This window comes from Aethalodelphis obliquidens, unplaced genomic scaffold (genome assembly GCF_003676395.1).
Source record: "Aethalodelphis obliquidens isolate GAN/ISIS:26980383/991018 unplaced genomic scaffold, ASM367639v1 scaffold6, whole genome shotgun sequence".
NCBI lineage: Eukaryota > Metazoa > Chordata > Mammalia > Artiodactyla > Delphinidae > Aethalodelphis > Aethalodelphis obliquidens.
The window spans coordinates 43,521,071-43,533,733 of record NW_020837950.1 but is presented as its reverse complement, the minus strand read 5'-3'; the positions used below and the strand labels follow the sequence as shown (position 1 = coordinate 43,533,733).

Here is a 12,663-nt window from a genome sequence, read left to right as displayed (position 1 = left end):
TGGAATGCTAACTTATTCCACATGACCATTGGAGAATATAGACATGAAAGATGGTTTCCATAATCAGTATAAAGAAGGCAGAGGAAGAATTTAACAGAACATGATCTGTATCATGGGACAAACAGCATGAGGTGTTAGCAGAATGCAGGTTAAATTGGACATCCAAATCAGCTAGGAGTGAGGAGCTAGCCCAGAAGGTTTCCAAAAAGTGAAGTTATTTAATATAATCTCTGAATGAGTTGGAATTATTCTGATGATGAAGTGAATGGAGGAAAGGTATTTGTGGCAGAGGAAAAATATTTGCAGATCCATAGACGTGAGGGTGTGTGGCTAACTAAGGGATGTGCAAGCAGCACCTATCACTGAATATATAATGCAGTGCTGGCTGGGAGGGTAGATAGGGGTCATATGCCATGCTAAGAACAAAAATATTTTCTGCTCATCTTTATTGCTACAAAATTGTCTTCTTTGGTTAAAACAAACAAAAACAAATGGGATAGATTTCAGATAGCATCCCAAACATAGTTCCAGAAACACTTTACTGCTGGATGTGAGGGAAAAAAAAACTGAAAAAAGTATAGGATTTCAGATTGACTCTAGTAAAGTTGTATTAAAAACTTTATTAACAACTTGGCTGATGAATTTTGTTTGATTTGTTTGCCTAGACTTCCTTTTGACCAAAATAGCACTTGAGTTGTGTTGAGGCAGGACGTATCTACCCCAATCCCTGGGGTGATCCTTGCTTTCTTAGCTGCACTCCACTTCTCTTTCCTACTCTCCCTCCCACATCTCACATTTTAAAGCCCCATATTTGCTGAAAATTCTGCTGGAATGTGAGGCCAGACACAGAGGTGTTAAAAAGAGTCCAATGCCAGTACATCTGGGGATCCTTAGTAATGAACAAGGGCCAAGAAAAGGAGTAGCAGAAATACAGAGGAGCATACTCTTTACAGGGTCTGGAGGGACCAATGGGATGAAGTGACTTAAGCCCTGAGACATGATTTCATCTTTTTCATCTAGTAACAAATCATCTGACCTCTCTTACCCTTTTGAGAGTGTCCTGGTCACCAAAGCAAGCAGATATACAGAGATGTGGGTGGTGTGGGGGACCGATGTCTTCTATGTGTTTTCTTTGAGATTATTAACACATTGAATATGTCATCCTAAATGAACCACATTTCTGAGGCTGAGATTTGAATACCAAGGTCACACAAACCAACGTATCTGTCATCTGGCTCATAATTTCCTTCCTTTCCAATCCTCTAGCAAAGCATTTAAATAGAATTTTTTGATAGAAGTAGATTATAAGCCAATGAGTGATGTCTTTCTCTATGCCATATTGTTCACTAGAAGTAAATTTTCTTTGTCCTTATGTGCTGACCGTCCCTTCCTCCTTCTACACAATAAGAATTTAAATTTGTTCATGGGGGCAGGAGGCTGAGAAGTAAGACCACATGTGTATCAAGATATTGACTAGTTTTTGGAAGAATGTTTTATTTTAATAAACAACATATGGTCATATAATTGCTATTATCTGACACTAAAAATAAAAATACTCTCCAGGTTGGGACTTTTCAACCCAATCGTCTTGTGAATACCTGAAATAAATGAGTAGACTTGGATATTGTAATTTCATCTGTCAGGAAGTCAGGCAATAATTCCCCTGGATGCTTTAAACCTATGATTATGTTAGAGACTCTGAGACTGATTCAAACTCTCTCAAACATTGTCCGGATCTTTGGAACCCAGAAATGACAACATAGGTGTACTCAGAGTGCTCTTTGCATGAAGAACTCCTATGTGAGATCTGCCTTATCAACTGAACATTCCAAATAAATAAAAATGAAACAAAGGCATGTAGCATAGGTCCCTACCTATTTTACAGGTTATATAAATATCAGCTTAAAATACCTAGGGAAGGAATCAAACTGGACAATGGGAAAGAATAAGGATGGTAAAATAACTGATTATATGAGATAACTCCTATTCCTTTCTCTTGGTAACTAACAGACAAGCTTAGTAACTTACACAAACTTATCTCTTAGTAACTCATCCAAAGTTCAGGAGTTGGGGGCTTCCCTGGTGGCGCAGTGGTTGAGAGTCCGCCTGCCGATGCAGGGGACACGGGTTCGTGCCCCGGTCCGGGAAGATCCCACATGCCGTGGAGTGGCTGGGCCCGTGAGCCATGGCCACTGAGCCTGTGCATCCGGAGCCTGTGCTCCTCAATGGGAGAGGCCACAGCAGTGAGAGGCCCACGTACCGAACAACAACAAAAAAAGGAGTCAAAGTTCAGGAGTTGAAGTGCTTCATCCTGTTGCACATATAACTTGCCTCTTGTCCCTCTATATCTCAGGAGTGTGTAATATAATGATTCTAGTCCATGACTCTTCATGGACTTACTGTTTATTTTCCTCCAAATGGCAAAGGCAGAAACAGATTGAGTTACTTAGGCAGAGTTCTGTGTTAGAGCTGTGAACCACCTCTTCGCCCTACTTTTTTTAATCAAAAGGTTTCTTAGGTTTCGATTCAATCTCTGTGGCTGTTGCTATTGCGTAAACCTCTTGCTCCAACCTTCTGGGTGATCTTTTGGGACCGTGCTTCATCTCAAATGTTTGCTTCTCCTCCCAGCACACCTAGAGGATAAAATGCTGCCTGCTTTCTTATTTATGATTGTAAATTTAAATGGTACATTTTATATTCTCAAGCAATATTTACACAGGACTTAAAGTAGTTCTTTCTTAAACAGAAATTGAGTTTTTTTTTCACTGCAAATGAATATTGAGGGCTATATTTTGCTGTGCTTTTTTCCATCTTCCCAACTATAAAAGAGCAATATTTTCAATTTTATCAGCTTCCATCAATTGTTTCCTCAAAAATCAGATTAGAATATGGTGAGAGGCCATTTGTCTATTAGTCTAGCCTAATTCTTAGAAGAAGTAAAAGAGAATTGAATGAGATTAGAGAAGCGTGAAGTTTGTACATTTTATACTAAATGAAATCAGCCAAAACAATAAACATTAGCTCAATTAAATAACTGTTGGAACAATGGATTGTTTATGTGTGTGTGTGTGTATGTATGTATCATTTGAATGTTGCCTTGATGGTCTTATTCTGCTAATAAGATGACATTTGTGAAACAAAAGAGAATTTTTAATCATGAAACTTCAATCTGTATTCTTGATACACTTGCAAGAAGCCCTCTCTCCAGGAAACCCAATTTCTTCCAAGCCTTCCTAATATGAAAACCATGAGGCATAAAATTAGCAAGTAATAAGAAATTTCACTTTCAATTTCATAATATTAAAGTTGTCCCTCGGTGTCCACAGGGGATTGGTTCCAGGAACCCCCACTGTTGCCAAAATTCAAGGATGCTCAAGTCCCTTAGGTGAAATGGCCTAGTACAGTCGAGCCTCTGTGTCGGTGGGTTCCATGTCGGTGTGTTCCACCCGCGCACACACACACGACACACACATCTTCATGGAGTTCTCATGTTCTCATTTCTAAACCCAAGATATTATAAGTGAAAACTTACTCCAACTCATGAAACATTTCAAATTCACAAGTGTTTACATTTGGGCACAGAAATCTTTACCAACATTGACCTACTCTATAATCATAAAGGAGGTCTTCTAAACAGCAATAAGAAAGTATGTTAAGTTTTCATATCTACCTGTACATCAGTATTTGAATTTGCAATGTGCTTTTCATTGGAAAGGAAAATTTCATGCTATACAAAGGATAGAAAATAATAAAATCATACATCATCTATTTATCATACTTCATACAGGGAGGAAGAGTACTTGTTTTGTAAAGACCAACAGGATACACGATGCAAAAAAAATTGCAAAGCTGTGCATTGCCAACACGACACAGGTGTACACCACATGAGGATATGAAACAAGCCAGCACTAATGGGTGTGTTGACAGCTATGAGTCTACACTGTGTTTCTCCCAAAGTGCACTAGTGTGTTTGTTATGTGTTACTTTACTTTTTTATTTGTTTTAGAAATCCTCAAGCCCACCCCTAAACACAGTGGCTAAGTACTAGGAGTGAAGATGAACCTGCCTGGAAAACAGTTGTTGTCAGTGAGTCTCTTAGACTCATATTGATGTTAGGGAACCAATTCCCCCCTTAGACCCATATCTATCTGGGAGGTACTACGGACGGAGTTCATATCTCATGTAGACCAGATAAATGTATAAGAGCATCTTTAATCTTTGCAACAATTCTATAAAGCAGTGTTTCCCTATCTTACCTTATCATATAATCACCAGGACAGTATTCATTAAAAAATATAGATTTCTGGACCACATCCAGTCCTACAGAATTAGTCTCTATGAGGAGTCTGTGAATAAGTAGTTTTTAAAGACACCTCATGAGATTTTTTAAGATTAGGTAAGGGAAACGCTGCTGAAGGTAGTATTATACCCATTTTATCAAGGAGGAAACGGAGACTCAGCTAAGTAACTGTATAACAAATTAACTGTGAAGGTGTAATTCAAATTGCAATATAACTCCAAATTTCTACCGACCATGTTACCTTGCTGCAGGTCATGAGGTCAAACAAATTTGTAAGGCTACAATGAAAATTCTGTATTATAGACATTCAATTCTGGATTTAAAAGAAAATGTAAAATTGTGTAGTTTCTTCCTCTGTTTTGGTTAGGACAGTTATACTGAACCAATTGCAGAATTATAAAGGGCTTCATAATTATATGCGGAGTATAAAGGGCTCCAACCACTGCTGCCAAAGCATTCTAGAAATGCTTTTTGAATATGGGATAGAAGTGTTCTGTCCTATATATTCCAAATGAGGGCGAAATGGTCAAAAACAAGGAAAAATAAAAAGCCATGTACTGTTTAGATTTCTCTAGGTGCTGAGACCATATGGGAAGGGTTCCTCTTCCCATTCACCCCTTGATCAACAGCAGTAATGGACATGTTACAGTTGAGAATATGGTCTATGTTCAAAGTAGAGAATTCCCTGGAATCTCTTTTCTGCTTAATGACATACAGAGAACAGGGTGAAGCAACTAAAGTTGGAGAGGACCCTGCCTTTATTTCACAGAATTATTGTTTCTTAGGATTTAAATGAGGCTTTCTGAATACATTGGGGAGGTTAATGAACCCCTGGCAGAAATCTATCATTCCTAATTTATAATCCAGGCAGTATTAATAGAAATTCTCTCAATTTTGAACTTTTATATCAAAAATCAAATGTCTAACAAACTTAGCCTTGAAATGAATATGTATAAAAGGTATTCAAAGGTTTTCCACGGTGTGCACAGCATGAATTGTTTTAGTGAATCAATTTCCAGATCCTTAACTTCCGTGGTTCTTTTTCTTATAATTGTCTGGAATATGCCTGTGTTTACAATAAGTCTTTTGCTATTTTATGTGGGAAAAAAAGAAAAACCGTCACGCATTCCAAATCTTGATATATTGCTTTAGCCAGAGGTATAAAATCCACTTTTGGATGTAAAACTAAAATAGAATTTGGAATATTGGTTTTAACAAAGATATTCTTAATGGTTGATCAGGGCATCCTAAATGTACAAAGGCACTTTCTTTCCTTCTCTTATCTTCTTCTTGGATTGATCCCTTGATCATTATGTAGTATCCTTCCTTGTCCCTTGTAACAGTCTTTATTTTAGTCTATTTTTTCTGATATGAGTATTGCTACTCCAGATTTCTTTTGATTCCCATTTGCATGGAATACCTTTTTCCATCCCCTCACTTTCAGTCTGTATGTGTCCCTAGATCTGAAATGGGTCTCTTGTAGACAGCATATATACAGGTCTTGTTTTTGTATCCATTCAGCCAGTCTACGTTTTTTGGTTGGAGCATTTAATCCATTTACATTTAAGGTAATTATCGATATGTATGTTCTTATTGCCATTTTTTTAATTGTTTTCGATTTGTTTTTGTAGGTCTTTTTTCTTCCCTTCCTCTTTTGTTCTCTTGTGATTCGATGACTATCTCTAGTGTTGTGTTTGGAGTGCTTGTTCTTTTTTGTGTGTGTATCTGTTGTAGTTTTTTGGTTTGAAGTTCCCATGAGGTTTTGATATAGCAGTCTCTCTCTATATACAAGGTTGTTTTAAGTTGCTGGTCTCTTAATTTCAAATCCATTTCCCATTTCCTGCATTTGTGCTCTCCTCTTCTCATGGTTGCTGGTTTTGATATCATACTTGTATGTGGATGATTTCCTACTTTTACTGTATGTTTGCCTTTACTGGTGAGCTTTCCCATTTGTGATTTTCTTGTTTCTAGTTGTGGCCTCTTTTTTTTTTTTCCCCACCTAGAGAGGTTTCTTTAGCATTTGTCGTAAAGCTGGTTTGGTGGTGCTGAATTCTCTTCGCTTTTGCTTATCTGTAAAGCTTTTGATTTCTTCATTGAATCTGAAGGAGAGCCTTACTGGATAGAATATTCTTGGTTGTAGGTTTTTCCTTTTCATCACTTTAAATATCCTTCTCTTATTACTAATTTTAAAAAAGTGAATCTTGGCCCCAGTTGGAAAGTTCTGGATATAGAACATTCAAAATAGTTGTTATGACTTGTGCGTTTTAAAATTTAACTGAATGTCTTCTAAGACTAACTTGATCAAGGAAGAATCTCATCTATTGGTAAATATGTTGTGATTTATTTTAGGATCAGGATGCATTTAGGATCAGGCTGCATTGATCAATATTTTACTGAATCATGAAAAATTACTGTGAACTTCACCTTATAAAATGTTTAATGTTATATATCATATTCATAAAACAAACTTAAACTTATGCTGAAACATTTTACATGTCAAATGCAATGATACATGTTTTTCAAAATTAGTTTAGGGGTAATGCAGGCAAAACATTTGTAGATCACAGAACATAGTTGTTAGTGTCTGGATCATAGCTGGTGTTCAATAAATAAAAGCTGAATAAATAATTATTGAATACTGAATGAATACCCAAGCAGCCACCCTAAGAACCTATGGCACAGATCCAGAACACCATGAAATATCTGAAAATTTCCTCTCAAATTAAAAATAGCTCAATTCTCCTGGCCTTAGGTTCAGGAATCCTCAAAGATGCATCTAGTAAACCCCTATCCTCTAGAGGTAATTGTGGACAAAGGAAAAGATCAAATTGCATAGCCTTTGGCATGAAGTGTACAACTGCACATGAGCCAGATTGAGTTATATTTCCCTGCACCTCCTGCAGTTGAAATGTTAGGGTTTGAGTTTGAAATGACCACCTTAAAGGATAGCGTATTTTGCATGCTCACTGAAATACAGATCTATCATGTGGAATGTCATGACAAGGGGAATCTTTAAGAACCTAGAGGACACCAGTGTGATCTGGTTTCCCAAACGTAATTGCCAACCCTTTGCCGTGCTCTGTTTAAGACCCCAGACATGTTCCAATCCCCAGCCCTTTGCTGCTACCTCCCTCTGTCCACTTGCCTCAAATGTTTTTCATTCCCACAGCTGGGCTGTCCCCCTACAGGCTTTCTTCTGCCTGCCCAGCTGATGACGTTTTTCTGGCTCCAGAAAACTTCCGAGATTGTTATAAACAGTGCTTACAGGGAACAAAGGATTGTCCCAATTAAAAACAACAACAACAAAACTAGGACAGTCTTGCAAGAATCCGAATGGGTGGGTAGCCGACATGAACACTTTATGTTGTTTCTCTCTTCTTCATTCCCCCCATCATTAAACAGGAACATGTCATTGTTTTGAAAGCTTGGGAGTTAAACTAAGGTTTTAGCTGTGGCCAAAGGTCTATTGAATAGTCAGTCAGTGCTGCTGAGATACCTGAAACACTTTTTCTCATTTCATAATCACTTCACTGTTGCACTGGGGTGTTCTAAGGGATGGGCAGTAATTGGAAAATAAGAATAAATTCAGCCCTAAATCTAAGTCTTGATTTAACAGGCCTTTTCTCCCTGCAGGTTTAAGAATAATTGGAAAAAAAAAGGCTCAATTAGTTTAAATAAGATGCAGTAACATTTTATTTTTTCATTAGAATATTATTTAATTATCATTATTTGCATGATGGGATTTTGCTTATAACTCTGATTACACTGAGTTTAAGTGGACAGAAAACTGTTGTCACAAAAATGGAATGGAAGATGTTGTTTACAGTCTTGTGTTTTCCGCCAGTATTCTGTTTTTTCCAACAGCTGCAGTAGGACATGCTGTTGGTATTTGGAGGCTTCTAGAAAGAGAAGTGGCCAAGTTTATTTTCCTAATCTCTAAATTCAGCACATAGGTCACCACTCAAACACCTTTTCTATGTGTGCATTAATAGTCATTATTAAATGCTCTCAGTCACGACACCTTACAAGGAGGCCTAAAAGCCAGGGCAGGGCTCTGATCCCCAAGTGTTCTGCTGCTGAGCACATGTGATTTATCTGCAGAAGTTACTTAACCTCTCTTCACTTCATTGTTAAAACTGTAATAAATAAATGTTCTAGATTAGCAAAAATATCCTTTATACTAAAAAAGGAATGCTCCCTTCTGACAGACTTATTTTCAAGCTGTGTCCAACATGTTCACTCTTATTTTAGTCCGTGTCATGGTGGTAATGATAACTAGCACTGCTATTTATGGGAACAACTGTATTTTTAGCCTAGAAAGGGGGTTGGGAAAAACTTCTCTGTTTTGTTGGCCTGATCATGGACAGCTCTCATGTTTTCTTAATTTATGGCCCATCATCTGCTATTATTAGATATCACAAATGAATTTATCCCCTAAGTGTGACTAAAGCTCAGTCAGGGATGATTCTGCATGAAGGCGAGCATCCCTGGATGCTCAGGCAACCAAATTTCTGATTCAGTTTTGGAACTTGTAGTACAGGAGGGGCCTGTATAAAGTCTCTCCCTAATTCTTTCACTTGATTTGCAGTCTTCCACACAGACTGCCATTGTTCCTAAACTCAAGTAAATGAAGAACCATAAAAATTGGCTATTAATAATTTCCACAGCAGGTTAAGAAAATCAGTCTTATTCATTTATAAAATAAGTACCAGGGAAGCATATTATTATTTTTGTTAAATGGAAACTTAAGACTAAGGTACTCAAATGTAAAAATCATCATTAAATGGGACCTTTGGAGGCCAAAGTAAAGGGAAAGGATTTTTCCGTGGGAAAGCTTCTTAATGACACTTTTATTAATGAATATAATTCCCTTCAGTGGTCTGTTAATTGCCACAGGTCACTTCTTCAGGATTCTCCATAACTACTTTAACTATGTGCTTTTCTTTCTGTCTCTCTCTCCCAATCTCCCTCCCTCGCCTAATATGATACCATTTCCAGACATGTTAAAAGGGTTAATGTAGGAAAAACCCAATAGCAAGCTGCAGAGCCTCATACTTGAGTTGAAAACTCTTTACTAAAAAATAATGCATTAGGCTGAAAACATGAGAATTGGTATTAATGGGTCAGAGTCATAGTTCCTCCTGTTCTGTATTCTCTTGCTAATAGTTACACCGAGGGAAACTTTATGGCTGACTAGATCCATCCTGGGGGAACACTGATTTCAGATGTTTCTGAAATATCACTTGCTTTCCTTAAACTTGTTTCAATCAATTTTTCTCATCCATTCATGATGTTTTAGGTGGCATATGTTTACTTCCATTGAAAGAACATGTCCTATTTTTGAGGAAGGAAAAGAAACTTGTGAGACATCAGATGTTTCTTGCAAAACAATTTGGTGAAATAAATGTAAATGAATCAGAAACATGTGAATTGCATTTCAGTTAAAATTAATGGGTTTAAATATGAAGGCAGTAAAGCACTCGGGGGGAAAGAGTGTAGCAAGTCGGGAAGCGACATCTGTTTTGTTTTCATCCGTCTTGCACTCTTGAAAATGGCCTAATACTCTGAATTCAACCTCATTCAGAGTCCCTCTTAAGTCTAACAATGGAGTTATAGAATGGGACAATAGTATTCAAATTAATTTTATAGCTTTATCTGGCTCCAGCTATAATGTGGGCATCAAACATTGCCACTGTGCAATTTTTCAAAAGCACTTTCAGTTTGAAGTTAGAGGTTTTTCTATTCTCTTCTGAGGGTAAACGGAAAATTGTTATGATGCTAAAAGTGTATTTTTTTCATAGAACAACAGTGTAAAGTTTTCAGAGTCACATATCAACTTCGTATTTATTTCCTCTTTCTAAGATGAACAGATCTAAATGGAAAACACAGGGGGCAGAATGCATACACACATACGCAGGAGAAGGGCACAGGGAGAAAAGGCGATGGAATAGAGGGAGAGAGAACGAGAGAGGAGGGAAGGAATAAGCAATGCATGCAGGGGTGAGGTCATCAAGCCTCATTTCAAAAGTAAAGCGCTCAAACCACACTACTTATTTTAATGTCACAAAAATTTTATCCCATAGTTTTATAGTCATATTTATGCTTGCTTAAAAACAACTACATAGCTTTTTATTTTTATATTTTTTCAATTTTAAAAAAATGCATTACTCTGAAAAGCAGGGAAAAAAATGAACTACAAAAATGAAAAAAAGGACTTACAAATAATTTTCCCTGTCAACATGCCTCAAAATTCGAGTACTGTAAGTTTGATGTGATATTTCAGTTTCTCAACTCTCAGTCTCTGAAAACAGGGACATTTTAAGTGTTCCAGTAACTTGCAAGAGACAAGGAGTATATAACTGGATTGTGTGTTTATATATATATATATATATTCTTTTGTTTTTGAGATAATATATGACACTGCTTAAGTAGCCTTCTGAACATACAACCTGGTAGAGAAATGTAGGAACAGAAGTCCTTTCTGTATAAGTTGAAGGTACAGTAAACCATAGGGCTGTTTTTGTGTGTTAAGAGCCTGCTGTTTTGTTTCCTGAGAACATGAGGTTGTATCAGTCATTGGAGTTCAGCGTCTCTCTGACCACTCAGAGCTCTGCTGCTGCTCACCACTGAGTTTGGAATGAAGATGCTGTTCCTTGATTTCTTTGTGCCAAAAGGTTCATTGCTTCAAACTCTTCTTAGAAGCGTCTCCCCTCTTTGCTCCTCTATCTGTTCCATGATTGGGCAGGAGATGTGTTTTAGCTGCTACCACAGCCCTTTGTTGCTTTATTTAACCTTCTCCCCATCCTAGTTTAGTGGATAAAAAACGGAGTGGCTAGGCTGTTTCATTTACACCTTAAATCAGTGGCAATATAACATTTAGAACTGGTTTTGAGCTCCCAGAGTCACTCTTTAGGGCTCTACTAATCAACATAAAGTCTAAATCCTAACCCCTAATTTGTGTCAATGAAAATATATGAATAGTGCCAACTTTATCTTCCTCACCATCAACAGTAAATATTTATAAAGTCCTCAGTTAAGTAACTTACTATGTAATATCTCTGCTGAGCACATTATTACAATGGTATACTTCCTTTGAGGAGGGATACATTGTGATTTATTTTCCATCATGATTTGGTGCAGTAACTTTTTGTTACAAGATCTAATCTTTGCTTTTGGTGTTGTTGTTCCACTTCATGACAGGCCTACCCTTGTAGCAGTGATAAGGAATGTGAAGTTGGAAGATACTGCCACAGTCCCCACCAAGGATCTTCGGCCTGCATGGTGTGTCGAAGGAAAAAGAAGCGCTGCCATAGAGATGGCATGTGTTGTCCTGGCACCCGCTGCAATAATGGTAAAGGTCTCGCTCAGTGTTGAAGGGCCTCTTTCCTTTCATGTAGGAGGCCTGGCTACCAAGTTAGGCTGCCTTCGCCTTAGTCAGACTCCTGAAATGTAAGGAGCCTTTCAAAATTGGCAGGAATGGGATCAGGGTTTAGATATGTATAAGATTACCTGGATTCCCTCTCAAATCTTAGTTTTCCTGGGCTCTGACCATCTCCTATAATTTATAATCTATGCTGATCTAGGATTTGCCATATTGAAATGTTGCATATAAATAGCTAGATGTTCTATTCCACTAAACACTTAAGCAAATATGTGCAAAGGAACCAAAGAAAGGAACATGCTATGATTTAGCAATACACTTGTGAATCTGTTTTCCATTTCCATACTAGTTTCATACTTTTACTCTTATACTCAAGGTGTCCTCTTTTTTTTTTTTTTTTTTTTTTTTCGGTACGCAGGCCTCTCACTGCTAATGGCTTCTCCCGCTGCGGAGCACAGGCTCCGGACGCACAGGCTCAGCGGCCATGGCTCACGGGCCCTGCCGCTCCGCGGCACATGGGATCCTCCCAGACCAGGGCACGAACCCGTGTCCCCTGCATCGGCAGGTGGACTCCCAACCACTGCGCCACCAGGGAAGCCCCCAAGGTGTCTTCTTTTGAAGGCCCTACCCCGTGGCATGCACAAATGCTGACGGAGTGATTGGTTCCTCCAAAAGGAGACACAGGAGTCTATTCCCTGGCCTTCACCCAATCTCAATGAGCTTAGAAGCAGACAATTCAGCATTAACGATAAAATGAAGAACCAACAACAACACATGGTAAAACCATTAAATAATTGCAGAAGGTGATCAGAAACATACACTTATTCATACAAAACAACATAATCAGGCTCATAATCCTATACTTATTCCTGATCTCTGGGCATAGTCCTATTGGAAGTACCCTGGACAAGAAGAGGTGAAGAGAAGACCTCATACCATTAGAGGTGTTTACAGTGTAGACAAGGATTATACTGTTGATTGA

The 12,663-nt window shown here is 38.0% G+C and overlaps 1 protein-coding gene and 1 long non-coding RNA gene across 3 annotated transcripts in view; one reads left to right on the top strand and one right to left on the bottom strand.

The window, feature by feature from the left end:
• Window positions 1-12,663, top strand: part of DKK2 (dickkopf Wnt signaling pathway inhibitor 2) — a 106,542-nt gene that overhangs the window by 89,923 nt on the left and 3,956 nt on the right. The window contains exon 2 of the mRNA XM_027103452.1: window positions 11,501-11,651. Coding sequence (XP_026959253.1) covers window positions 11,501-11,651 — 151 coding nt within the window. The remainder of the gene's footprint in view (window positions 1-11,500; window positions 11,652-12,663) is intronic.
• The window catches only part of LOC113618989 (uncharacterized), a 33,461-nt gene continuing 23,966 nt past the window's right edge, over window positions 3,169-12,663 (bottom strand). The window contains exon 3 of one of the 2 annotated variants that reach the window (XR_003432233.1): window positions 3,169-3,500. This is a non-coding gene — a long non-coding RNA (uncharacterized LOC113618989). Of the gene's footprint in view, window positions 3,501-9,770; window positions 11,105-12,663 lie in introns of those variants that run through there. The other variant, XR_003432234.1, reaches the window with a different exon arrangement.